The sequence below is a fragment of the Cololabis saira genome, chromosome 9 (assembly GCF_033807715.1).
Source record: "Cololabis saira isolate AMF1-May2022 chromosome 9, fColSai1.1, whole genome shotgun sequence".
Taxonomy (NCBI): domain Eukaryota; kingdom Metazoa; phylum Chordata; class Actinopteri; order Beloniformes; family Belonidae; genus Cololabis; species Cololabis saira.
Window position 1 is genome coordinate 29,901,328 of NC_084595.1, and position 27,148 is coordinate 29,928,475.

The 27,148-nt window shown below is 39.8% G+C and overlaps 2 protein-coding genes across 5 annotated transcripts in view; both read left to right on the top strand.

Annotated features, from left to right (window-relative positions):
• The first annotated feature begins 940 nt into the window (after positions 1 to 940).
• On the top strand, positions 941 to 17,024 carry rasl10a (RAS-like, family 10, member A). Its single transcript, XM_061730002.1, has 3 exons — positions 941 to 1,965; positions 12,746 to 12,870; positions 15,111 to 17,024. Exons 1-3 carry the CDS (start codon positions 1,750 to 1,752, stop codon positions 15,379 to 15,381), a joined length of 612 nt encoding a protein of 203 aa, XP_061585986.1. The 5' UTR covers positions 941 to 1,749; the 3' UTR covers positions 15,382 to 17,024.
• Positions 17,025 to 19,805: 2,781 nt separating this feature from the next.
• The window catches only part of osbp2b (oxysterol binding protein 2b), a 51,352-nt gene continuing 44,009 nt past the window's right edge, over positions 19,806 to 27,148 (top strand). For 2 of the 4 annotated variants that reach the window (XM_061729167.1, XM_061729168.1), the window contains exons 1-2: positions 19,806 to 20,322; positions 25,315 to 25,362. In XM_061729167.1, the coding sequence (XP_061585151.1) occupies positions 20,159 to 20,322; positions 25,315 to 25,362 (212 nt within the window). In that variant the 5' untranslated portion in view covers positions 19,806 to 20,158. The remainder of the gene's footprint in view (positions 20,323 to 25,314; positions 25,363 to 27,148) is intronic. The other 2 variants (XM_061729169.1, XM_061729171.1) reach the window with 1 other exon arrangement.

The window sequence follows — 27,148 nt, forward strand, 5'->3', positions numbered from 1 at the left end:
AAAGCAAGAAGTAAGAGATAAGACAAATTGCCTCCATGGGGATAACAAAGATTCCTCGAAAAAATAAGAGAGAAAAAAAAGGTGCAGTCTACATGTTTCCTTCATCCTTGAATAATCAAATCAAATCACAAATTAAATGAATACCCAAATCAACAAGAATCACCACTCATTACTTTGGTAGAGAAATCATCCTTCTTTTCAATGTTTTTTTTAAATAAGGTTCAGGTTCTACATGATTTCAAATCCCTATCTAATTTATTCCATACATCCACCGCTGTCACTGTAGTGCAGTTTGGTGTGGGTTCTGATTTTTGATTGCCTGTATATGCTCTCCCCTCTGAGGTTGTAATGGCTTTATCTTAAATTAAACATGTTTTGGATACAGTCTGGCAGCATGTTCTTGTTGATTTTGAACATAATCTGTGCAGTTTTGAAGTCCACAAGTTCATTGAATTTAAGCTCATTTGTGTCATAATAATAATTGTGTCAATAATAATTGAGCTATTAATGCTTACCACCATCACTACATGCAGTGTCCTGATATTAGAGGTCGATGTGACGTTTGTCCAATTGTCCATTGTGAGAACCACCAACCACCAGTGACTGATGGCAGCCGTCCACCTGCCCTGCCCGAAGACTCAGTCCTGGAGCTGATGAGTCTCGGTGCTCAGTGTTGCGTCTCCACGACCCTTACTGATGATGAATAACGCGTCGCTGCTCCTTTGACTTCTTGTGTTGCTGCGTCTGGAGAGGACCAGGCGTTCGCACGCTTTGCGCACAAGGAGATCCTATTGGATGAGCAGGGCAGGGGTGTAATATAGTGATGAGAGAGAGAGAGATAGACAGAGAGACACAGAGAGAAAGAGAGAGATGCTGTCTCTCCGACAGCACACACGCAACGCTCGTTACCAGACTCCAGATTCCTTCACTGAAGACGCGACCTTAGACGGCTGTGTGGACTGTCTGTTCTTTCCCGAGCTACGTTGATTATCTATTGCGAACCCGAACGCACGAATATTACGCGGTTTCATGCCGTTTCGGAGCACGTGGACGGCGTATTTACCAGCCCCGCGGCGGTGCGCCGTCCTCCCCGTGATGGAGCAGCCTGGCGGCGGCGCATCCTGGGCATGAGCGAGCGGCGCAGCGCGGAGCTCCAGTGAACACGTCGAGCGCTCCCGTGCGTCTGCGTGGGCAAGGTCAGAGCCGAGCCTGGGTCAGATTATGTCCATGTGGAGAGAGCAGAAGCGGACTTGTATGCTTCTTCTCCGGGGACTAGGCTGGCAGGGGATGTCCCCTGAAAACAAAGAGTTTATCTCTGCAAAGCTGGCTCGTAGAAGCAGCGAAGATCCCTCCATTTACGTGATCATGGTTGAGCTGGATTTGTGACAAATCTGCAAGCTGCGTGGCTTCTCTCTCCTCACCTGCGGGAGATAAAGTTTACTCTTTGTGCTCGATAGTTGGATGATTTATACACCCACTGGTCCATTTATGGTGGTTGAGGTGATCTGGAGGCTGTAGGGTCGGAGGAGCTGCGGGGGATCGGATTCCTCCAGAGTGACAGTGAAGGAGCTGCGGCCGCCTCCGTCTCTGTCTGCTACCATCGCTGTCCATGGAGCTGAATCTGAGCTGTCCATGGTGCTGAATCTGAGCTGTCCATGGTGCTGAATCTGAGCTGTCCATGGTGCTGAATCTGAGCTGTCCATGGTGCTGAATCTGAGCTGTCCATGGTGCTGAACCCGCGCTCCAGGAATGGTGGAGACGTTGAATATCGCAGTGATCGGCGCTCCCGGGGTGGGCAAAACTTCTATAATCCGCCAGTTCATCTATAACGATTTCTCCGAGGTGTACACACCGACCAAAACCAGATATGTCTACAGACCCTCCGTCATACTTAACGGGAACATGTACGAGCTGAAGATTTTGGACGTCCCGCCAATCTCCTCTTTTCCAGCAAGCGCCAGTCAGGTATGTGTTTTCTTAGATGAACCCCCCCCCTCCCCCCCCCAAAAAAAGGTAAGGATTTGTAGAAGCCTTGATGAGACATCTTCCAATTTAGTGAATCTACGTTTCCTTTGCCTAATCATGCATCATCTCACAAGTTTCTGACAAGACAAAAAACAGCTGTATTTATTCTTCCTTCACTATCAAATGTCTTAGTTGCTATGGAGACTGACTTAAAGCCTTAAAGCTTCACTTTAACAGTGTAAACTCTGAACCCACTCAGGAGGGATCCCCCCCATACTTAATCATAAGAAGTCATCTGTAGATAACCAGCAGTGTTCAGAGTCAAGTAAATTCAGATGAGCTGATTGTAATATGATGCGGCTGATTGGTTTGACTTTGTGGTTTATCTCCCAAAGTAATAGGAAGGATGCTCATCAGGAACCACAACAACCTCAATATTCTAATAATTATTTGTGTTACTATGTGGAAACATAAATAAGGAATACAAGAGGAATAGAAAAGGCTTGTAACATTGGAAAAAAACTGCATTATTTGTAAAACTTAAACTGCTTGTATTGCCTCCAAATAACATTCAAATGCATTTTTTAAACAGAAAGGAAAGTGTGGATGTTGTAAAACATAAATAAAATGCAATTAAATCATATGAGAAGGGATGTTGTTATGATCAGCACAGAGGATCCTTCAACATTGTTTTGTCCACTTACGTGCGAGCAAGTGAAGCTTTGACTTAAATATGAATTGCCAAATGTCACACTATATGGTCATCAGTATAAAATAAGAGACATTTAGTGTGTTTCATCATATATAAACCATCTTGGGAAACAGCATGCCTCATATTGTGTCTGTGTTGACTTGAAGTGTGTGCTTGACCTGTCAGTTACTGCTGCTGCTAATGTCCCCACCTCTCTCTCACCTTCGTTTCATATATGGCCTCTCAATAGGATTTATGATTATCCGACTAAATAGCAGACAACAAAAGAAAAAGAAAAACTTGAATGTGAGGCTCAAAAAACATTGGTTTGCTATTTACTCAGAAGCCAAGTGCAAAAAATATAAAAGATCTGAGAGGCTTACTGAGGGACCAGAGGGACCAGCCTGTCAGAATATACAGCTTTTCCACAAGATCTAACATTTTGCTGAAAAGTGATAAGAGGTCTACAGAGTGTGTCATTGTTTTCCCACCAAGAGAGCCTCTGTAAAGACTCTGAGTTTCTTAATCTTTCAGCTGGATGATGCGTTACTGCTATCTTGGAACAAGCTTGTAGGTGCAACAGAGAGCAGGAATAAGATGTGGCTCCTCACTTTAAGTCTGTTTTCACAATAAATAGTGATGTGGAAAGAAGGCCCCTGACTGTCAGAGCATTTTTAGAAAGTGTACAAGCAGGAAACATAAATAAATAAATGCTGCTACAACATTACTATCAGATAGATTTAATGTTACTCATTTGATGAGTAATAAACCTGCAAGGCCTGCTTTTCAACATATTCATTCTGGTTCTGTTCTGCTTTTTTCTCAAGCCCATCCTAGGGCCTAATCCGGTGATGTCCTCTATTCGCTACATGTACACTTGCTTCATTTACCCCATTGCCAGACATGTAACCTGAGTCAGGGCAAATGACTATAATGAGCAACACAAAGAATAGTGATTGGAATTTACTTCAGCCACAGCAAATTGAATTAAAGCACTATTCCCCATTAGAATACTGCTGGGAATAAACCACCAATAGGAGGAGACAGAAACCGTAGTCAATTAGAAAGTTAGTGTTGACATTAATGGATGCAGTCAAAGTAAAGATTAACGAGAGGTTTCGTACGTATTCTGTAATATGTGATGAATAAGCTGGAGAGTAGCGTGATTCAGTACGCCTCCATACTGATGCAATCTGGCAGTTGCATCAGTATGACTTCTCTTCAAATTAGATTATATGCAAAATAAGAACAGTAACAAACCAGTAAGTTACTTGTGACCCCATTTGTACCACACAGAAGTTCAATCACATGTTTTTTACTTTCCAATACTAGTTATGTGAAAAAAATTATTATTATTTTACATTTATGTAAACAGTGGGGTAATGTGTTTGATTTGCATTAGGTCTGTGGAAAGCATAGCTTTTATAGAGTATCTGCCAGTGTGACAATAGATGTGATAACAGATGGATTTAAGGCTGTCAGAGCATTCAGCACGACTGTTTTGTTCTTCTTTCTGTCCATGCCATTATGTATCTCCATGTCTTCCTCCCACTCAAGGTTCTCCCTCTACCTTCTGTATTCCCTCTCTGCTCTCTCTGGACAATTTCTCAGCTATTTCTGTCAATACCTAATAGCAAACACATTGCATAATTCTGACTCTCATAGTTACAGTAGAAACATGTGTGCATCTGTTAAATGAAGAAAAGATTCACAAGCTATGTAATTGTCAAGAGCTGACACACTGTGAGAGGTTAAATGTAAAATATATTAGGAACCTAAATACTATGCTACTGTATGTGAACATAGAGCTATATGATTATGTTCTTACTAGAGAGCAGTCACTTTCACACTCTTTGTATGTATCATAATCTACACTCATGTGATCTGTGTTCTGGCAGCAGATGCAGATAAATCTACCTTAATGAGCGCCAGAAATGAAGTATGAAGTGAGCAAACCTCCAAATTTACATCTGTTGAAGAGCCTTTGTTGATCAGTTATAAACCCTCACACAAAAGCACAAAACCACAAAAGCAGAGTTGAAATCATCTGCTTTTACTAAGAAAATACAATCCACAAGCAGTTTGAAAGGCTACAAGTCATGCTTCACCTTGAGTTTTTGCTATTTTCTTTCCGTTTGTTTGTTTGTTTGTTTGTTTGTTTGTTTTTCAGCTGAGATTCTGCTGATCCTCTGTGATAATGGGTCGCACTTGGCACAGACATGTTTAAAACAAGTAAACTACAAAAAAGAGAAAAATCATCAAATCAACTGATTGAAAAATATGTTTTAGGACACGAAGGGGAAGTTGAGCAGTAGGGGGTTGCGCAGCGGCAAGCTTGACAGTTGTACAGCTATTGTTAAGACGAAGATGGGGGCTGTTTTGGGTGTATAAATAGACCAACAAGACCAATGAACTTAGTAGGTGTAACTGGAAGGAACCATGTGTGTGTGTGGGCACGATATGTTGCTTGAGCTGGTTGACTAACTTGCAGGTGTCACCGAATAAGTCTGAAAGAATCAAAACCCAAATGTGTTCTTATATGTATGTATTACAAAAACTAATCAGCACCCATCAACAGTCTCATCCCAGCTTAAACACGGCATTTGACATTCCACTAAAATAAAAGTTGTGTTGTTTTACACATTGTTTTACAAATAGGCTTAAACAATATGATATGACATTTAAATGAATTAGCTTAGAGATGGTAGAAGGGATAGCCTAATCTATGATAAAGGCTGGACCCTGTTTAAAGTCCTGGATGAAGCTTCCTATTTAAGCATGAAGCCTTTCAGACAAGCATACACCTCTAATTCCAGACAATTGTTTTATAGGTGTTTCAACTGATGTAAAGTATTTTTTAATTTCCCTTTTAGGACAACATTTAATGACTTCAAAACCCAAGAGAAGCCGTGCTTGATTCTTTAAACATTTTGTGTATCCTTTGCAAAACCATTCTTTATCTCAAATAAGGCAAATAGATTAAAGAGCAATAAAACACGTTGTAATGGTTTTTCTGTTGAGGTCATCACTGAATAATGGGAATTTCACCCACAGAGTATTAAATGTGTTTTAACTGCACGTCAGCCGGCATGGCCTTTGCACGCAACATCTCTGATTGCTTAGCACCCATTCCCCTCCATGTTACACACGGTGTGCCTCAAGTGCTTGAGGATAATCCATCACAACTATGCATACCATTAAGCTGTCCCCTAACCTCATCCTAATGTTAGAAGACACAACAGCTTTGTCTTAGTCTGCGGAAAACTGACTATGGCTTGCTGTTGTCAGGGAAACATGTTCTGTTTGGCTCTAGAGGAGAAAAGGATGAGAGACTCTTTTTACACATGGTGGTAAGAAGGCTGATTGGAGGATGTAGACAGTGGCACCACACTTTACATTCACGCTTCCACATCCTGCAAGAACACATAAATAAACATGCCCACATGCACAATTTGCATTTATTTGATTTCTGTTCAGCAGCGGTAAATTGATGCACCGTCTCGATTCTATTTCTTTGTTTTGTCCATGTTTCTTGTTTTGGTCTGGAGTAGCGGTGTTGCTTTTTAAAGCCCCTCCTCCGCATTTAAAAACAGGACTCAGATGACAGTGAGATATGAGATGAGAACACAAGCTGCTATTTTTAACCAAGGGGATGTGAGGCTCCTAAAGCAACTTCAGCTGCCTCAATTATCGGAAAACGTTGAGGTGTGAAGATATGCCTTGCTAAAACAGGGAATATGTGTTGTTTATTGAGCACACATGACAAAGCCTGGATTAAAAAAGTCGAAGAGATGAAGAAAAGGTTACAGTAGAAATCAAAATGCTAAGCCATGAATAAAACACCCTGTAATCTGTGGTCAAAAAGTTGCAGAAAAACTTTGGAAAGCAACAGTGTCCACCAGTTTGACAATGCTTCTTTTTTAGCTGACGACACTGATCATACACATTTGCTTCCATACCTGAGCAACCTCATTATCTTCCTGCTCATGTGTTCGGTTTGTTTTTTCCTGTCGGCACAAACCCATAAATAACCTCTTTCAAGCTGAATGAAGCCAAATTAATTCGCATCAACGTGCTGGCATCCTCATTAGCATTATCACACTGATTATCACATTTTTTCTTAGCCTCCTCTGTCACAAATTATAATTTCATTTTCAGAGTACGAATGGGCTGTGCGGTATGCTAATCTGGAAAGCCCATTTTCCCTGGTCTTGACAATAATGTGATTAAATTTTTCCCTTTAAAATTCCTATTTTAGGACCTGGGGGGTGGGGTGGCAATACACAAACCACATGAATTAAATAAAATAATGTGACCACTGTTGCAAATCAAATAAAAAGTATGGCACAACAAATGGGGCTCTTTGTCAAAATAATGTTTGTAGGAGGTTCAGGTGCAAAAGTTACTAAACAACTCCAAATCATACCATAATATGAAAAAAAAGAATTGGTTCAGCCTACACAGTGTTTGTAAGTGGAGATGTCCATCCATGGTCTATACATGCGTATTCCTATTCAGACTCACAGGGTCTGCTTGAACCCATCCTAGTACCCTGGATAGGTCAACGGTCCATGGCGGGGCCACATTTAAACAAACAAACAGGCACACACAGACAATTTAGAATCACCACTGTACTGGACTGTGGAGGAAGCTGGACTGCCAGAGAAAAACCCTCACAAGTACAATGAGAACATCCAAACTCCAAACAGAAGTCCTTCTGGTTCTGAACCAGGAACCTTCTTGCCGTGAGGCAGCAGTGCAAGTCACCAAGCCACACGTGCTGCCCTACCTTGTATTCCTTCTTAAATTATTTGCAGAAAAGACATTAAACTTTCACCCAATTAATTTAATTTAACTTTGATAATCAAAATATGTTTTTTTTTAATATTACATAATAATGATAAAAATAATCAACTCGTGCCTTAAAATGGCTTACTACAGTTGTCATTCTTTTATTTTCACTTGATATGCGTAAACACATATACAAAGTAGGATAATAATGCATTACTGACATTAGATACACTTCGTCCACAGTCATGAGCTCTCATATCCCACATTTTGACTTCACTGCTAAAAAGAAACCTACATAGAAAAATGCTGCACGGGTCGGAACTGAAAAAAAGAGTGTCCAAAAGCTGAATGCAAGTGGCAGAAAACTAAATTACAGGTTCATTATGACATTTATAAAGAGACATTGAGACAATCCTATTTTTCTGATATCATTGCCAAAATTAACAAAAATGCATGCATTGTGTTCACTACTGTTGACAGGCTAACAAACCCCCCTGAGTCAGTGGACCCTGAACTTCTATCCAACCCTGCCTGCAATGAGTTTGCCTCTTTCTTTACTGACAAGATTCAGACAATCAGCCAGACAGTACGTGCATCTATGCTAGACAAAGGATACTGTATGTGCTGCCTCTGTGTCCAATGAGAGAAACCATGTCACAATTCTGTCCAGTCACCCATAAGAACCCGGATAACATCATACATCACCTGAATTCCACCACTTGCTGCCTTGATACTTTGCTAACAGGATTTTTTTTAAACTGTTGCACATTCCTCAGATCTTCTAGACATTGTAAATACATCTCTGCTTTCAGGTATCTTTCTTCAGTGCCTTAAAACAGCCATCATTAAGCCACTTTTTAAAAAGAACAGTCTTGACAGATCGCTTATGAACAGCTATAGCCCCGTATCAAACCTTCCCTTTCTTGGTAAAAGTATAGAAAAAGTTGTTTTTCAACAGCTGTATAACCTCCTAACAATAAATGACAGTTTTGATGTTTGCCAGACAGGTTTCCTGCCACATCACAGTACTAAAACAGCTCTTGTAAAAGTCCTTAATGACATCCGCTCCAATACGGATACTGGCAACATTTTAGTCTTGGTCTCACTGGATCTTGGTGCTGCATTCAACACGGTCGATTATAAAATCGTGATAGAGCTGTTGAAGAACTGGGTGGGAATTTTTGGCACAGCAATTGCATAGAGTCCTATCCAGGGACTATTTTGTGTCTTTGGGTAACTACAAATCGGAGCTAACATAAATAACATGTGGAGTTCTTCAAGGTTCAGTTAGTTTAACATCTAAATGCTCCCCATTGCTCAAATTATGAAAAAGAACAAAATAATGTGTTACCATCACTACGTAGATGACACACAAGAATATATAACCATCTCGCCAGGAGACTATTATCCAATTCAAACATTGATCAAATGCATTGATCAAATTAAAGTGGATGTGCCAGAATTTTCTTCATTTAAATGAAGACAAAACAGAAATAATAATGTTTAGAGCCAAGGAAGAAAGATTAAAAGTCAGCACTCACTTTGGTTCTAACCCAGAGTTAGAACCAAAAGCAGTGGGGCAGCGTTCAGCCTTTATGCTCCCCACCTGTGGAACAAACTCCCAGAGTTTCAGGGCATCAGGGCTGCCAAACTCTTAGTTGCTTTAAGTCGCTGTTGAAAATCTATTTATTTACTGCTGCATTTCAGTAATCCACCATGATGCACTGCAACCTTAATTTCTTGCGTCTCATCTTGTTAATTTTTAAATTAAATTTCCCATTTAAGTGATGTCTGTTCGTCTTTAATTATTGCTTTTAACTCTTTCCTACACTGGTACTTTTAAATTTGAATTTAAAAACTTAATCATACTTTAAATCTTGTTAATTCTGTTTGGGTTGGCGTCCCTCAGCTTTGAATCCTGTGAAATCTGTTTTATTTTATTTCATTAAATTTTTTGGTTTAAACTTTAAATCATGCTTTTGATGTATGTTTTAATATCTTTGTAAAGCACTGTGAATCACCCTTTTGTTGAATTGTGCTATATAATTAAACTTGCCTTGCCTTTTGACGGGGTTGTTTCCTCAGGCAACTGTCACTGTCATCCATACTACTAAGATGTTTTACCGGAATGGATCATTAACATGGATTTGTAAGGATTCACCATTTTGAATAACTTTTTATGAATGTAAAGCTTCTGGTGAGTTAAAAAGCAAGCAGAGTTATTCTCTCCTAGAGAAAACAATGCTCCTGCACTGCCTGAAAATGCTCATGTGTACACGTGAGATTTCTTCCTTTACTTAACCATATCATCTCGAATAAACATTTGCATAATCCTTTTCAAGTACCTGGTTTGGCAATGGAACAGCTGCATTTAATTTACCCATATCTGACAGCTCAGCCAATAAATTAGTGCAGAGAAGAGGGGCTGCCTCTTAATAATATAAATATTATTATTATGAATAATAATGATAATAATTTTCAGTATATAACATTAACTGAAATTATATTTTTCTGTAATTTAAAACACAGTTGAACACTTGAATATGGTTATCAGTTGTTCCTCAGGTTCTTGACAGCATGGCTTTGTTGTTGGGAAAAAATGTTGTCTGATCTGGAGAAATGAAGAGTGATTAAAAAATCTGTATGAAATGTTAAGTTAGTCATTTGCTTTTGCTGCTGCCACTCGTGCCTCCCTTCTCCTGCACTCATTTACTACATTGAATAGCCAATCAGCCAATCAGCCAATCACCAAATGACCCAAGGCCAAACATAGACAGGCCAGAACGATGCCATTAATGTGGGAAACACCAAATTAACAAGAGCAGTAGACTTTTACTGATGTTCCCAACTTTCTGATAAGCCAATTGTCCGCTTGGTGTATATGAGCCTCAAGGTAAAAGGAGTTAATAGTTGCTGCAGCAATCTACAGAATGACAGATATTATGGAATATTGTAACATTAAAGCCATAAACACCCATAAAAAAGGGGGGTTAAATAAGCATGAAATCTATGAGTAACATTTGAACTGGTTTAAAATAAGTTAGGAGAACAGAGGATTTTATAAACAATACTACTAGAAGCTTGTTATGTCTCTCCTCCTACAATAAACATCAAAAGGAAGCTTTTTCTTCTGTAAAAAAGTCATACCATTAGAGTTCAACCTGGACAATGTGCATTAACACACTGATTGTTGAATCGCTGTGACATCACAGTGTCTGGCTCAGTTAAGTATCCACTGTTTTGTCTAATATCACATCAAATGAAACTGAATTGCATTAAAGTGAACTGAACTGAGTTCATGCCAATCTCAGCAGAGATTATGTTGACACCCAATAGGCTCATCCCTTCAACCGCTGCTGCCTTTTTGTTCTTTTTAGACCTTCTCTGAGGCCCTGCTGGTTTGTAATTTCCCTCCCTATGTAGATCCTTGTTTCCTCAAGTTCCTCCTTTTCCAACTCCATCTTTAACCAGGATACATTTACATGTTTATAAATGCATTGCATGGCATAAAGGATTGTGAGGGTAGTAGTTTTTGAGCATGCAAGAGCACAGAGTGTGAATATGGAAGAATGTGCCACCGTGTTTCTGTTTAAGCAAAGCCCGCTAGCATGGTGCAAATGCATCCACTTGGGCTATGTGCTTTAATTATAGTTTGAAACACATTTTTTACGAGTGTCTAACCTCTGTCACTGTCATTGAGCATGTGTAGCTAGGACACGGAACTTTGCTTTCTGCTGTGTGGCCACAAAATTACTAACTTGTAAGACTCCATGAACCATGCCAGCTCTAGGAATTATTGGACTCTGCACTTTCTCTAGAGCAGAGGCAAGGAAGCTGTGACAAAGACCCAAAAGGGCTTTTGAAATAGTACAGGAACACTGTCCTTTCCCATTACTGTTTTTCTGAAGGTATGTGCACCACTTGCAACTGTGCCAAGTGCCCTAAGCTAAATACTAAAACTAATCTGCAGGAGAACATGCCAACAATGCTAATGTATATGATATAATGTATATGCTAATGTATGTAATAACAGTGTAACAGGAAGTTTCCAAATCCTTTTTTCAAGATTTCAGACTCTTGATTAAATAGATTCTCATGCTAACACGCAATGCTCCTTCACGATGGGGCATTCATGCTTCCATATGAAGAAGCATAAAATCTTTGCCATATTGCTTATACTTACCTGAGGTCTATCTTTCATTCATTTGATACTTTTCCAGAAAAGACATCACAGATGAGGGTGTAAGTTTGATAGAAACCAAAGCCATCAGTTTGTAGAGCTGTAAGCAGGTTGCCATCAAGAGACAGATCTGAGGAAGGGTTCAAGAATGTTTCTGTGCATTTGCCTTCGTTATGCTAAAATGGAAAAAAACTTTGACCAAGGAATTTTTTTTATGTTTGACTGAATTGCAAAACAATCGCTGCAGAGAAGCATGTTAGTGGTAGATCAAAATCTTGAGAAACTTCAATAATGGTGGCCGCCAATTCTCCTTTCAACCTCTTCCAGTGTCACAGATGTGAATGGTCTCAATAGTTATATAAGCATAAGTTGTGTCTTTCAGTAGCAGACATGTATACCAGACATATAAACCAGTCCCTGGGTCAGTTTAATGACTTGGTTTTATATAGTTTGAGTGTTTTAGCATACATGCTAAAGATGTGGATGATCTGAGCCAATAAGGAACTTAGGCTTCACTTTATTGAATGTTTGAAAAGGTAGTCCATGGATATGATCATTCCTTCTCTTGAGGTATTCTACCAGACGTGGCTGTCCCGTCTCAGCTCATCAGCAGTGAAAACATGACATACTGTATGTGATCTTTCATTAATTTTATTAGTGTGACACCTCAAATGACACAGAAGCACCTTTGAGCTTTATGTTGTCTACTGCTTCGTAGAAGCAACACTTCTTCCTCTTTATGGAGACCAAGATGTTTGGCAGCAGCTGGAAAGATAATGGGGCTTTCAGCATCCAGTGTGCAGTGCAGTATTAAGTACCCAGTCTTGCTACTCTTATGAAGCCAGGGACAACTTTCAGCATGGCATGCACAGAGCAACTGGCTTGCCCTACGGATTAGCCAACCATACTGAATGAATGAATTGAGCATAAATTCCCAGACTACATGAGTAAAGAAAGTTTGTTACATCCAGCAGGGAGTTTTCCACAAAATACATGGAGCATATATGAGATATTTAACTAAATCCACATTATTAGTTGATATGCTGCACATTATGAGTTATTTTAAATTCTCCTGGTCATCACTGTTGTACATTTTTGTGTTTCTCTGTGTCTTTCAGGAGTGGCTGGATTTGCGCTGCAGAGGTGTCCGCAATGCCAACGCTTACATCCTGGTGTACGACATCTGTTGTGTGGAAAGCTTTGAATATGTCAAAATGATCAGACAGCAGATAGTTGAGAACAGGTAAGGTCAGTCTGTCTGACTGTTACCCCTGAATGTACAATCACTGGCATACAACCTGGGATATACATGCCCTTTGTAATGCAGACACGAATGAATAATAGCTGCTACACGTTTTCTGCTTTTGTTTGGCATGTTAAGCTTGATTTATGCTACTCATTCGAATCAATGGAGACTTCTCTATTGCTTATGATACAAAATGTGCAATAAAAGCATTTGCTGTTCCTGATTGAGGGGTTCAAACCCATTCTTCACAAACCAACGGGTCAATTTAATTTAATTTAATTCAATTTTATTTATATAGCCTCTATTACAACAGAAGTTGTCTCAAGGCGCTTTCCAGAGACCCAAAACATGACCCCTGAGCAATTATCACATAAACATAACATAAACAATGGCAGGTAAAAACTCCCCTAGTGGGAGAAAAAACCTTAAGCCAAACAGTGGCAAGGAAAAAAGTCACATGACTTAATGCTCCATCCATTGTTTTTACAGTCTACAGTTGTACCTGGTTGTATTTTCAACCCTTAGATTGAATTCTGCTCCCAAATAGAGACATCCAGTGTCATATTTACTATTTTCAAGAAACACTCGGCGCAGGTGGTTGTATATGTGATTTTTGCTATAAGGTTGCTGTTTTACTAGGCAAAGTGCACATGGGTTAAGTACAGCAGGGATAACATCAAGTTAAGGTTACTTGGACTGCTTCTGAAAAATCTGCTGTATCATCCTCATTACAGGCATGCTTGCATATATTTACATATAGAAAAGGCACTTTGAGCTGCCTCATTTGTTTGCCATGTTGTACATGACCAAACTGCCACTACACAGTCCATCCTCACTTTCTTGCAGCTCTACGTTTGTGACCCAAAAGAGAAAGCCATTATTTCCTACAGGAAGGATGAATGGAAGAGTAATAAAAACAGCATTAATGTATAATTACAGGACAACGATTTAATGTCAGGATGAAGGAAACGGGCAAAGGGCTGAGGAGAGACAAACTCTGTGCTAAAGTCATGAATAATGGAGCTTTGCAGGGTTTTCTGTCTATAGTGATCAGCTTCAGTGGAACAAAAAAAGTAGGGCTGAATGCATTGGTTCGACACAGGTCTGTTCACAACCAGGGTAACCTAATTTTCTGCCCTATTTCTTTCCACACCACCCTAGAAGAAAGCCCACCTTTAGCTTAGTGTTTTTTGCTACCACCATTTCTGCAGTTTTCTACCCAATTCTCACACTGCATGCCCACATTCTTACACATAATCTTCACTTATCATTTTAATGTATGTTATGGGAAAAAGAAGTAGGATGATTGTTGAGATGCAGTTTACAGCTTTGCCTCAAGGCATGACAGCTATATTGTACACCCGCCTCTCTGTCTTTCTCACTGTGACGCAAACGATCCATCTGTGAATGCAAGTGACCAAAAGTGCATAACCATGCAAATTCTCTACAGAACATGACCCACATTTAGAATGAAAAAGACGACTTTATCTATTATAAGAGGAAAATGAGAAAAACAGCTCAACAGCTTAAAGAGTTATTGCCTCTGCCTTGTCTCAATTGTCACTATCTTCAGAAAATCATCTCTGTCTTTGCTTAAACACACCACTGCTCTCCCTTAATAGTCCTATGTAAATTCAACCTTAGGCTACTTGAAATATTTTTAAAATAATTTATATCCTTTCATTTTTAATTAAAACACTGCTTCAAACAGAAGAAGTTATGAAAGTCTTAGAAATCACATCATTCCCAATCTGATCCTATTCCTTAATTTGAGCGCCATGCAGAATTCTTATCCAGCTGTACCCTACTATGTGATTTCTTGCTTGTGCTGTCCTCTCAGATGTAAGTCGCTTTGGATAAAAGCGTCTGCTAAATGACAGTAGTAGTAGTAGTAGTAGAATTCCCAAGCCACCATCAAATAAATATTACTGAAAATGTTACGAAAGATCTTTTTTTTCAGGTTGTGCAGCAAGAAAAAACCTTTCCATATTCAATTCTTGAGACAAAAGTGTATAATCACCTCATGTTCCTCATGTTCGCCATACATTTTCATGTTCAGCAATGCTGTAAAGCAGATACTGCAGCGTACGGTGGGAGGCCCCTTGAGCCTCCAGTCCGACCCTACATGCCTTGGAAGGAGGGAGACAAAAAAAATGCATGGCATGTACTGTGAAAAACACCGAGGGTATATATGGGCTTATTTTAAATCAACCTTTTTCTTTCAAAATCTCCCGCAGGGAAGGCAGCAGCAGCGAGGTGCCAATCTTGGTGGTTGGTAACAAGAGGGATTTGCAGCGGCAGCGCTTCATGCCTCGCAGAGCAGTGTCAGTCCTGGTGAAAAAGACCTGGAAGTGTGGCTACGTGGAGTGCTCTGCCAAGTTTAACTGGCATGTGGTCCTCCTCTTCAAGGAGTTGCTGGGCATTGCTGTGTCACGGGGCATGCGCCAGAACCACACCTCCATCCGTCTGCAGGGGGCCCTACAAAGGAATCGCTGCACCATCATGTGACCTTGAGTTCCCCCTCCAGCCCTCTTAACTCCAGAGTGGAGCGGCAATGGAGAAAAAGACTTTTTATCATAATGGCTGGATAAAAATACCCTGTGGCCTCCTGCTTAACTGAGCTGACTTTTCATAATGAGGTTTATTAGAATATTGCGCTGTATAAGACACTAAAACTTTACACATGGTCACCCAACTACTTCATAGTCAATTTTCTGCCCACTGTGGAGAAACAAAGAAGGAGGTAGAAACAAATCCAGGTGAAAACGAATACATTATGTATAGCACAGTATTTATTCATTCATTTATTTTTCCACATCAGCTTGACAGCTAAACATTACAGGCTGTGCTTCCCAATAAAACACAGCAGAGGGTCTGTAGTCAGGCCTGACAAGATGGAAGCTGTGTTTGTGAGACTTGAACCAGAGAGACAGCAATATCACAGAGTCTTCCTTCTGAGTTTGTCATGAGGTCAACAGCAGAAGCTCATAACTGAGAAAATTAGGATTTATTTGAGCATGTGAGGCAGATGACCCATACAATGGAATTAAAAAAAGGGAAGACATTTTGAAATGGTATATCTCAAAATGTACATAGATATGATTAGATAGTGTTTGCCGTTAGGTTTGAAGACGTAGACTGTATTTTGTCTTTCTTCGTCCCTGGTATTATTGGACTTGCTTTATTTGTAGGGCCTGACAGCTTTGTGGGCACCACAATGGTGGACGCTGTGGGTTTATGGATGTTGAAGCCACATAAGTGTGTGTGTGCATGTGTTTCTGTATGTGTGTGTGTAAGAGAGAGAGAGAGTAAGTGAGGGGAAAAGAAAAAGGGAGAGAGATTTTATAGCTGACATTCAGGCAAGCGAAGGGCAGACACAGCACTAGGAGTCAGATGTTGAAGCTTTGGATTAGAAAGGATGAGTAAAATCACACAGCAATGTCCTCTCCGACTATATGTACTGAACCACTATATTATATATATACATATATATATAAAAGCCTTGTGCAATTGCTGTAACCTACCTGCAGGCAGATATCCTCCAAAAAACAAGTACTCACAGCTCAAAGGCTTCTGCAAAAATGCCCTATTAGAAATATTGATGATGAATAAAGCTTTAAAAACTCTAATGTAAGTTCTATCTAATCAATTGTGATGCCAGCTGCTTTTTTTGTTTTTGTTTTTTTCGTCGTCAATAAGGCCAAGGTAGGTAATACAAGACTAAGGCTGCACTGAAAGTTAGCAGGCCTATTGTATATAAGAATGAGTCATAGAGTAATCAACTTGCATGCTTTTGTTGGTGAAATCAGCAGGTCAGGGTTCACTTGCACTGATGTGAAAATGTGATCTTGCTTTTGATTTTTGTAATACATGGTTTTCTGACAGTGTAATGAGCAGCTGAGTGATTGAATGATTCTCTCTGAGATGTAGTGATAAACCTTCATTGAGGTGTGTTTTGTTTGTTTGTTTTTGTAATTCAAAACAGAGAGAGAGAAATATGTAGCAGAGACACTAGAAAGCAACAGTGTGTAGCATGAGTTCTCATCCGTATGTTTTTGCGCTCATCATTAAATAAAAAGGGCTACTGTTTTTTATCAGAAGCATTTACTGTATTTTTTTTTATGGTGTTGGTACTGTTTCTCGGTTTTTCTTTTCATGACACATTATGAATCAATAAATGCATTTAAGAAAAACAACTTATTTCTGGGTTATTCTTGTGTGCAACATTCCAAGTTGATTTCATTTTTGACAACATTGCCATCTTGTGGTACAGCAATGTTATCAGGAGCCAGATCAGTGGCAGACCACTGAGGGGGCATCCAATACTGACCACCTCCAGTTACTGCATTTCTACTCCACATGTGTAGCTATTTGTGTAATGTAACATTAGAGGATTATCTGCTTATCTACTGGGGCGTAAGTTGATTGATGGGATCTCTTCTAAAAAAGATGTATGTATGGGATAATTGCCTCTGGGTCATAGTGCTGCAGTATTGTAGCATTGTGCCATTTTGTATGTTAAGTTAAGTCTACACATGTCATGTAGTCAGTTTGATTAGCCAGAGTTTGGTAATACTTTACAATAGGGGCAATCAAATCTGCTTAGTTAATGATGAATAATCATTCTTAAGCAACTATTTCCAATGAGATTGCAATAAATAGCTAATATATGAACAATTATTAGTTAATTAGACGTTAAACATGAAATGACCAAGGAATGAATGAGGGATTTTTTACAGGAAAAGCACATCTGCAGTATGACTGCAACAGGTAAAGATCTTACTTTTGTGTGTGGTCCTCCACCGAAAAGGCTTAGTGGGGCCATAAAAGGAGAATTTTTAGTGCAATTCATTAAATCAAATCACATGTTTTGCTGTGAAATTACACTGAACGTCTTCACAAGTTAACAAGGGGGAAGCACATCACACTGTGTGCTGGTAAAAGGCAGCATTTATTTGCGGGTATGTCGATTTATGGCAGCTGGCAAAGCACAGGTGGAATGTACCTAATTAATAATTAACTCAGTTGACTGGTGACAGTGAACCAGAAGGCGCAACAACAGGACCTCCTGGAAGCCGTGCAGTACATACAGTTGTGTGAAAAAGTGTTTGCCCCCTTCCTGATTTCTTATTTTTTTGCACGTTTGTCACACTTAAATGTTTCAGATCATCAAACAAATTTAAATATTAGACAAAGATAACACAAGTTAACACAAAATGCAGTTTTTAAATGAAGGTTGAAGGCTGGTTTCGTGAACACACCAATTCCTTATTCTTCAATTCTAAAATAATCAAATTTTTTGACATAGTGGAATTCCAAACCGCACAATTCATGTATAAAGCTAGGAATAACTTATTACCATCTCACTTACAGGAAATGTTTTATGACACAGAGGGGAGGTATAATTTAAGGGCTACTCTAAATTTTAAGACCTGCAGAACACGAACTACAATGAAAAGATTTTCTATATCAGTCAGTGGAGTTAAACTATGGAACAAAATGGATTCAGAATTAAAACAATGTCCAAACATTAACCAGTTTAAAAACAAATATAAAAACATGATTTTCATGAGGTATGAGGAAGGGGTTTAGCAGCTTTTAGGGGCCTGCAGATAACACTATTGGGTGAATGGGTAGATTTGTTTATATTTATGTACAGAAATGCTGCTAATTATATGTGTGTATGTATGCATGTGTATATATATGTATGGGTGTATGCATATGTATAGATGCGTATGTATATATATATATATATATATATATATATATATATATATATATATATATATATATATATATATATATATATATATATATATATATATATATATATATATATATATATATATATATATATATATATATATATATATATATATATATATATATATATATATATATATATATATAAGATAAGATAAGATAAACCTTTAATAGTCCCACAGAGGGGAAATTTGCAGTTTACAGCAGCAAAGGGGATAGTGCAAAAACAAGAGGCATCAATAGAAAAAGTAATAACACAGTAATAATAATAACACACTATAAACAGTTAACTGGTATACAATATTAATAATAATAAGAAAGATAAATAATAAGAAATACTAGTATATAAAAAGATAACAGACGGATATTTACAGATGGATATTTACATAATTGCACGTTATATATATATATATATATATATATATATATATATATATATATGTGTGTGTGTGTGTGTGTGTGTGTGTGTGTGTGTGTGTGTGTGTGTGTGTGTGTGATTATGTGTGTAAGTAGATATATACATAGATATAGAGCGGATGCAGCTAATAGAGACAGTTCAGTGTAAATAAGTATATTTATATAAATATAAGCATGTGTGTGTACAAATATATAGAAATATTCAACTATGTGTATGTATGTATAGGTATGTGTGAGTATAATTACAGTATATAATAATAATAATAATAATAATAATAATAATAATAATAATAATAATAATAATAATAATAATAATAATAATAATAATAATAATGTTATTTAGAAGTATGAGTACAGTGTGTGAGTATTTATAAATACGGGTTAAATGATTAGTGAATGGGGGTTAGGGTAAAATAAGTTTACACTTCTTCCTACTCCTTTTTTGCACATGTAGCCTAAATTAAGATATCAAGTGTTAAAGGATGAAATTCTTCGTTTTGTTTTCTTAACTTCTCTTGAAGTGTTGTTTTTTACATGTACAAAAATAAAAATCAAATCAAATCAAAGGTTTTTATCATTTGGCCCCTGGGCCAAGGTCTGCTGCTCACCCGTGTCCTCACCTGACTAACGTGAGGTCTGAAACTCGAAGCCAAACCACATGTCAAATGTTTAGATCACAAAGTCACGTGACGCGGGCTGAAGCCACAGACCGGAGCTAGAGCTGCAGTTCCCATCCCATCCCCTCATGTGTGCTGGAGCCAACTGTCGCTCCCTCAGTAGTCCGTCACGTTGTTTCTAATGTCGAACACGACCAGCAACCTGGGTTTGATGCTAACCTTACCCGCCTGCAGAGAGGCTGCGTGAGGAGTCTCCTCTCTACCAGCCCGGCTCTGTGTCTGATCCTCCGTCTGCATCAGCATCACTCGTCCTTCCTCCGGCGGCATGTGAAGGGGCTCTCGCCGTAGCCCGGACCCCTCCTCCGGCAAGCCCCTCTGTGAGCACCGAGGCAGTGGCAGCGACAGTGGCCGGCAGGAGCAGCCCGGTAGTGAGTACCGGGTAGTCCCCCGGTAGTCCCCCGGTAGTCCCCGTCTCCCCGCGGCCGAGGATGAGCGAGCCAGGGAAGGGCTCGGCGCCCGCCTCCGCCTCCGCCGCGGCCCCGGCTCCGGGCTCCGACACCTACAAGGGCTGGCTATTCAAGTGGACCAACTACCTGAAGGGCTACCAGCGGCGGTGGTTCGTGCTCAGCAACGGCCTGCTGTCTTATTACAGGTAAAACACGCAGACATGTCTGTCTCTGGACGGGGCTAGCCGCGGCTAGCGCTAGCAGGAGCAGGGCTGGAGGTTTCACACCGACACTGTCCAGGAGGATGGACCGATACCGATTATAACTGTATGGAATCAACGGGAGGGAATATGCAGGAGTTACACACCAAACTAGTGTCTCTGCCAGCTGTGCGGGTATTCACCTGCGACAGGTGTCCTCCTTTAACACGCACTTAACTCCAGCTCGCCCTTTTAAAAAGTTAACATTGCTGTTATCTATTTAGTCATGTTTATATTTACGTTGATTATAATGTTACTGGGAAAAGTGTAATCATTCATTCATCTACTAATGAGCGAAGATGCAGAGGAGGAGGAGGAGGATGAGGAGGATGATGATGAGGAGGATGAGGATGATGAGGAGGATGAGGGTGAGGGAGATGAGGAGGAGGAAGATGAGGAAGATGAGGAGTATGAGGAGGAGGATGAGGAGGAAGAGGATGAGGAGGAGGAAGAAGAGGAGGAGGAGGATGAGGAATAGGATGGAGGAGGAGGAGGAAGATGAGGAATAGGATGGATGAGGAGGAGGAAGAGGAGGAGGAAGATGAGGAGGAGGAGGAGGAAGAGGATAAGGATGGAGGAGGAAGAGGAAGATGAGGAGGATGAGGAGGAAGAGGATAAAGATGGAGGAGGATGAGGAAGAGGATGGAGGAGGAGGAGGAAGAGGATGAGGAAGAGGATGGAGGAGGAGGATGAGGAGGAGTATGAGGAGGAGGAAGAGGAGTATGAGGAGGAGGAAGAGGAGGAGGAAGAGGATAAGGATGGAGGAGGATGAGGAAGAGGATGGAGGAGGAGGAAGAGGATGAGGAGGAGGAGGAAGAGGAGGAGGAAGAGGAAGATGAGGAGGAGGATGAGGAGGAAGAGGATAAAGATGGAGGAGGATGAGGAAGATGATGGAGGAGGAGGAAGAGGAGCAGGAGGAGGATGAGGAAGAGGAGGAGGAGGAGGAGGCCGCTGTCATAGTGGCTCCAGCATGATCCCCTGGTTTGTGGTCAGGTGTAGCTGGTCTGATACCTGCAGACACCTGAGGATCAGGTCCCAGAGAGAGTCATGTTTCTAGCCTGGGTGTTCAGACACACGAGGCTCATGATGGATGCCAGATCTCTGCTAGACAACTGTTGGTTCAGTCCCGTTTGTTTTAAAGGCTTGTTAAGGCGTAATTAGACGTGTGTTGCACTTGATAGCCCTTATGCATTAAGTCAGTTTGAACTAATTATTGAATACTTAAAACTCTTACTTAGAACTTTTATTTTAGGGTTTTTGGTATACATATTCAGTCTCAGTTAAATATTAATACAGCCTTGGTTGGAGTGAATTAAATTTGACAAGGTATGGTTTGAGAAAATTAAGTCTGGACCTCAGGACGTTTATGTGACCAAATAAGCTCCACTTCAAGCTCCTTTTCTTACATTTCACACCTTTTACTCAAGTCAGCTTCATCTGCCATCAAGGTCAGTTGTTAGTGCTTTGAAGAAGCTACTGTTGTGCAACATAACAGAAAAATGTTTGATATTCTCTGTCTTCCATTGCCTGGCTCTGGCATGTTAAACCAGTTTGCTTGCACCCATGTGACTGCTTTTCTTTTAACATCTGGTTCACACTGCCCTCGGTTCTCCCAGACTGTTTTTTTTTAGTTCAATCTCAATATTGAGGTGTGTTACTTGAGCAACCTAAGTGTTTGTAAAAATCAGAGTCAGTCAGTTGAAAGAACAGACCTCAATTATTTTAACTTTTGACTCCACATAGTGGCCCACATTTGCTGCATCCATTGGTGACCCAGTCCGACCCCTTTTCCTGATTAAATGATTACAGAAGAATGGAGGTCCATCCAGTGGAATAACAAAAAGATGTGACCATGGAGTTCACTGCTTTCACAAATCAGAAGAAAGCCTTTTACTTCTGTCTGTGTTAATGTAAACTGTCTTTGCTTGCAGTGATAAACTAATGTGACACAAATCTGATCCCTCAAGGATAATTATCTCTTCAAATGTCATCTGTCATGTTAGCAAGGAAGTTTGAGTCTGGATCCTCTGAGTACATCTTGTGATTCATACAGTGAATCAACAGTCATAGATGGAGTTTTTATTACTATATTGTTAGACAAGAAGCATTCTCTGACAATTTGTGCTTGCACAATTCCAGGGAAACCCTGTTTAAGCCTGTTTCAGCCTGTTTCATGCCACTAGAACAGCCTGTTGTTTTTGTTGTCACCATAGCGTTGTTTGGCTGAGAGGAAGGGTAGATAAGGCTCTCTGTCCTGTGCTCGTGGTGAAAGGAAAGACGATTGGTGACTCTCCCACTATTAATAGCCCACTACTCTTGTAAGGTGGCTGCTGTCCCTTAAATAAAGCTACCCCGTCAACATCTGAGCACAGAGGCAGTGAAGCGCACACATTTTCTCCTCCGCTGATGTCTTCCTGGCAGACCACATTGTGTGCCTCTGACTTCAGGCTTTGTGTCACTTTGTGTGTGCCTCTGTGAGTGAAGTAAAAAGGAAACAGACAAATGTGACACAGCTTAATCAAAGCATTTCCATTGTATGTCAGGTCAGGATGTTGTAGCATGCCAGATTTACCCTTTCTGCAGCACTTTTTTTTATAAAGATGGAAAAAATGTTGGTGTAAATAAACAGTTTTAATTCTCACAGTTTCTAGCTACTCCTCCATTAACATTGTATATATAATATTAGTGTGGCTAATTTAAAGCATGAAGCATGCTTTTTCTATTGATTACATCATTTTACATCAATATTTAATTTGAGTGGGATAAAGCACATTTAACATTATCAAAGCTGGATCCATTTTAAAAGCCAGACACCTTGATTGGATGAAGCCCACCATGCATTAATCAGTCGTTTCGTTTCCTCTGACAGTTTTAAAAGTTCAGTTTATACTTTGAATTAATCGATAATCACTGAAGTTCTGTTTAGCAGTCTCATCAATACCCCAAGGAATAACTTATATTCCTAAGGCCCATCTGCTTTCAGACCAAAGGCTTGGTTCTGTAACTTGTGGCTGTGATCAATGCTTTGCCTCAGTGAACAGACTAACACACTCAGCACTCATGACTGTGAAATTATAATAAGTTTAATAGTGATTCAAAATTGTGTCTGGCATTGAGTACTCCATTTTGGCTCTGGAACTGCAAGTCTGGCTGTCTTTTACTCTGTCAGCTTTGAATAGTGTCGTTTTTTGGTTTCCTTTCTCTCTTTAATTTCCTAATTGACTTTTCCTCCCAGTTTTAATAGACTGAACACTACTTAGTAACATCTTACAGTCAATCCAGCTTGGTGTGTTAGGGAAGATTACAGGGCATTAAAACGTTTAGGAGCTACTGGAGCTGTCATATCAGTGTTTCTACCCTTGTATTAGTTGACTAGGCCATGCATGCGAAAGAGTAACCAGATAGTCTCAGTTTGTAACTGCTCACCAGGGGGTTGGCAATATCTCTATCCCTATGGAGAGCCAGCTTATAGTGTTACTGATTACACATTCAGCTCCTAGGTGCAGGGAAGGAGAGCGGATAAGCAGGCCCATGGTTTGACATAGGGCTGGGCGATATGGACCAAAAGTCATATCTCGATATTTTCTAGCTGAATGGCGATACTCGATATATATCTCGATATTTTTTCTGTGCCATAATTGGGGTTTCCCCCAAAGCATTATAGCATAGCATCTCTGTTAGCTTCATTTTTTTCTGAGGCAAACCCTTAAAAAAAACAGTCTTAATACAATACAATACCTCGTGCCAAATGTCACACAGGTACATTTATTAACAGAGGTCTGCACAATATCAAAATGTATAAAACAAATGAAATAAAAGTAAACTGCCTGGGGCCGCTTGGTGGCGCAGTGGGTTAAGCAGCGGGCCATATTCTGAGGCTACAGTCCTCCTGCAGCGGTCGCGGGTTCGAATCCAGCCCGCGCACCTTTGCTGCGTGTCTTCCCCGTTCTCTCTCTCTACCCCTTTCCAGTCTGCATCTCCAATAAAGGGCCACTAGTGCCCAAAAAAAAACCTTTAAAAAAATAAAATAAACTGCCTGCATATATAGAATAAAATGCTTCTTGAATAAAATAAAACAAATATCCCTTTCCTGCATAACAATTAAATTAAAATACACTGTACAATTAATACAATGTAGACAGTAACAGGCAGACTTTTCCACTGAGGTTGACAGTTGTGCAAATAACAAAACATTTGTGCAAATCTCAAATAAAATATTCAAGTCAATTTGTCAAAAAATAAGCTATATCAAAATTTAAAAAAAAATATATATATATATTTTTTTTTTTTTAAATCGATATAAACGATATTGTCTCGTACCATATCGCATTTGAAAATATATCGATATATATTAAAATCTCGATATAACGCCCAGCCCTAGTTTGACACAACTGGGTCCAAGGCTTTAGGAGGACAGGGGATGGTCAAGTCTGTCCTGAGACCTTTTTACTTAGCCTGGTCTGCCAGCAGAGTGACTAGCACAAAAAAGTGGCTGCTGTGATCTAATCTTGTTAATGGGCTCTTTGTTGCTCTTTCCACCATGCCACAGAATGTGAATGCCAAAGGGTCTCAGTTTGTGTGGGTGTGGAGTTGGTTAGTGTTTCAATGTGAAGGTGAGAGCAGCAGTGACGTTAAAAAGTGCTCTTATCACATTCCAAGCACCTAATTGTTTCAGTTCATGTCAATCTGTTCGTGTTGCAGTATTTTTTCTTTGACTGTTCCTGTGTGTTCTATTGCTTTTCTGTCTTGTCCAGCAGTTTCTCTGGATCTTACCCTCCATGCCTTGTGACAGTAAAACCTCCGGCCACAACAAAACCTGTCAACACTGAAGCTTTGAATACTTAGTCCTATTTCCTGTGCCTCTCTCTGTGTCTCCATGCTCATCGCCGCATGTTCTGTGTTGTTCACTAGTTGTTGTTTTGTCGTTACATGCTTCAGATCGGTGGATTTGTGTTTTATGAGGATGTGTGCACAGGGGACTGACAGGTAAATGCTGCAATGCAACATTCAGGACCCCCTCTCATCCCATGCCTTTAACTACACCCAATCACCTTTGCTTCCCTTCTTGACTAGTGCCTTATTGCCTCTGTAGTCCTTATCTCTATTTGCCAGCTGTTCCTTGACTCTGTCATTCTATGGCCTTTGCATGGCTTCGTCTCCCCACAGGGCAAAAGTGATCTGCATGGATCACATCTTACTCATCAGCAGTACATCCAGTTGCTGACCCACTTACATTTGGGCTCTACAGCTGAGCTTGGTTGAGTGACATTGGGAACTGCCTGCTCTCTACACTGCTTTGCATGGCTCCAGTGCAGTGTTGTCTGTACAACTGATGTGCACCAAGTGCCAGCAGAAGAGTGGTACACTGAAGCACTTGTTCTCGTTTGGCATTAAAACAACCCTTGGTTTTAGTCAGTAGAAGCAGCGAGAAGGAAGTCACTGCCTGTTCCTATTCATAATATCAATAAATACCCTTCATCTTTTGACTTAATAAGTACTGACCACCTTGTTAGTGCCAGCTGAGAATGGAGTTGGTGAACTTGAGTTTACTAAGAGGCAGTGGCTTCTGGCAGTGAGGACTCATTGGGGATGAGTGAATGAATGCTAACTCCCACAGATCGTTTCTCATGCTAGTTTGGCTGCATGATTCAAAAAGGCTGTTTTCAAGGGAATGAACAGGGAAACATGTGACATGGGGGTTCATAGATTAATTTAAGCATGTCGCCCTTTATCCAAAATAGTTGGCACCCTATAGAAAATGTTAATAAAACAAAATTTTACAGTTTGAAAATCATTTAAACCCTAAATATGTTGTAGAAATTGTATATAAACAAATTATAAGTTGTTCAAACAAAACATGATTGTTATTGTAAGAAATATGCCCACTTTATACCAAAAGCATTTTTCTTTAAAAGAAAGTTTATCCTTGTGTTGGATTACTTTGTTTGACAACTGGTACTATATTATACACATTGCTGTTAAAGTAAACAAGTAAGATTTTTAATAATTGTTGCTTTATGTGAGATATGCTATGCTGTTGTGATACATGTGGGAAGTGGTGTAAAATTGTCTGATTGGTGGGGAGAAAAAGCCTTTCTCTGAAAAAGGCATGATTCCATGTCACATATGCTGCCCTAAAACCTGAATGCAGAAATTATACTAACCATGTCATTCGCACTAACCGTAGTATTACAGATGCTGGCTTTTGAACTATTTGCTAATAACAAGCCAGAAAGTCTCTTTTCTTACACGCCTGGAGGATGCAATGATTTCCAAATGGCATTTCAAATTTCGATTTGTCAGACCACAGGACAGTTCCCGTTTTACCTCAGAACATCTAAATTGAGCCTGGGTTCAGACAGGGCTGCAACAGCTTTGTATCTCGTTTAAAAATAGTTTTATCTTTGCATAGTGAAGTTTTCCTATGTTCATTGACAATAGTTATAGCATAATTATGTCTGTTTTGTAATGTGATACTGACTGACGGCGTAGTGATCACAACCATTAAATATTGATTTGCACTGAATTGAATTATACTTAATAAAGAACAAAAAAAATTTTAATTGAAATACAAAATACGGAAAATAACAAATAATCACTACAGAGAGTCATTATATAAGACCATTTCGGTGTGCAGGTAGGACCTCCCATGCTAGTCTGCTGACTTAAAGAAAGGCTGTATAGAGGGTACAGTTTGTGATGCTGCTGTCCATTATAACTTAACAGCCTGTGAAGCATTTTCCTTTCCACAATCAGCTCTAGGGCTCCCCAG

What these genes read in the sequence shown, in the direction of transcription:
- rasl10a (XM_061730002.1), top strand. Translation starts at nt 1,750, where the DNA reads ATGGTGGAGACGTTGAATATCGCAGTGATCGGCGCTCCCGGGGTGGGC. An exon ending in TTCCAGCAAGCGCCAGTCAG is followed by an intron (nt 1,966 to 12,745) that starts GTATGTGTTTTC and finishes TGTGTCTTTCAG; the next exon opens with GAGTGGCTGGATTTGCGCTG. An exon ending in CAGCAGATAGTTGAGAACAG is followed by an intron (nt 12,871 to 15,110) that starts GTAAGGTCAGTC and finishes AATCTCCCGCAG; the next exon opens with GGAAGGCAGCAGCAGCGAGG.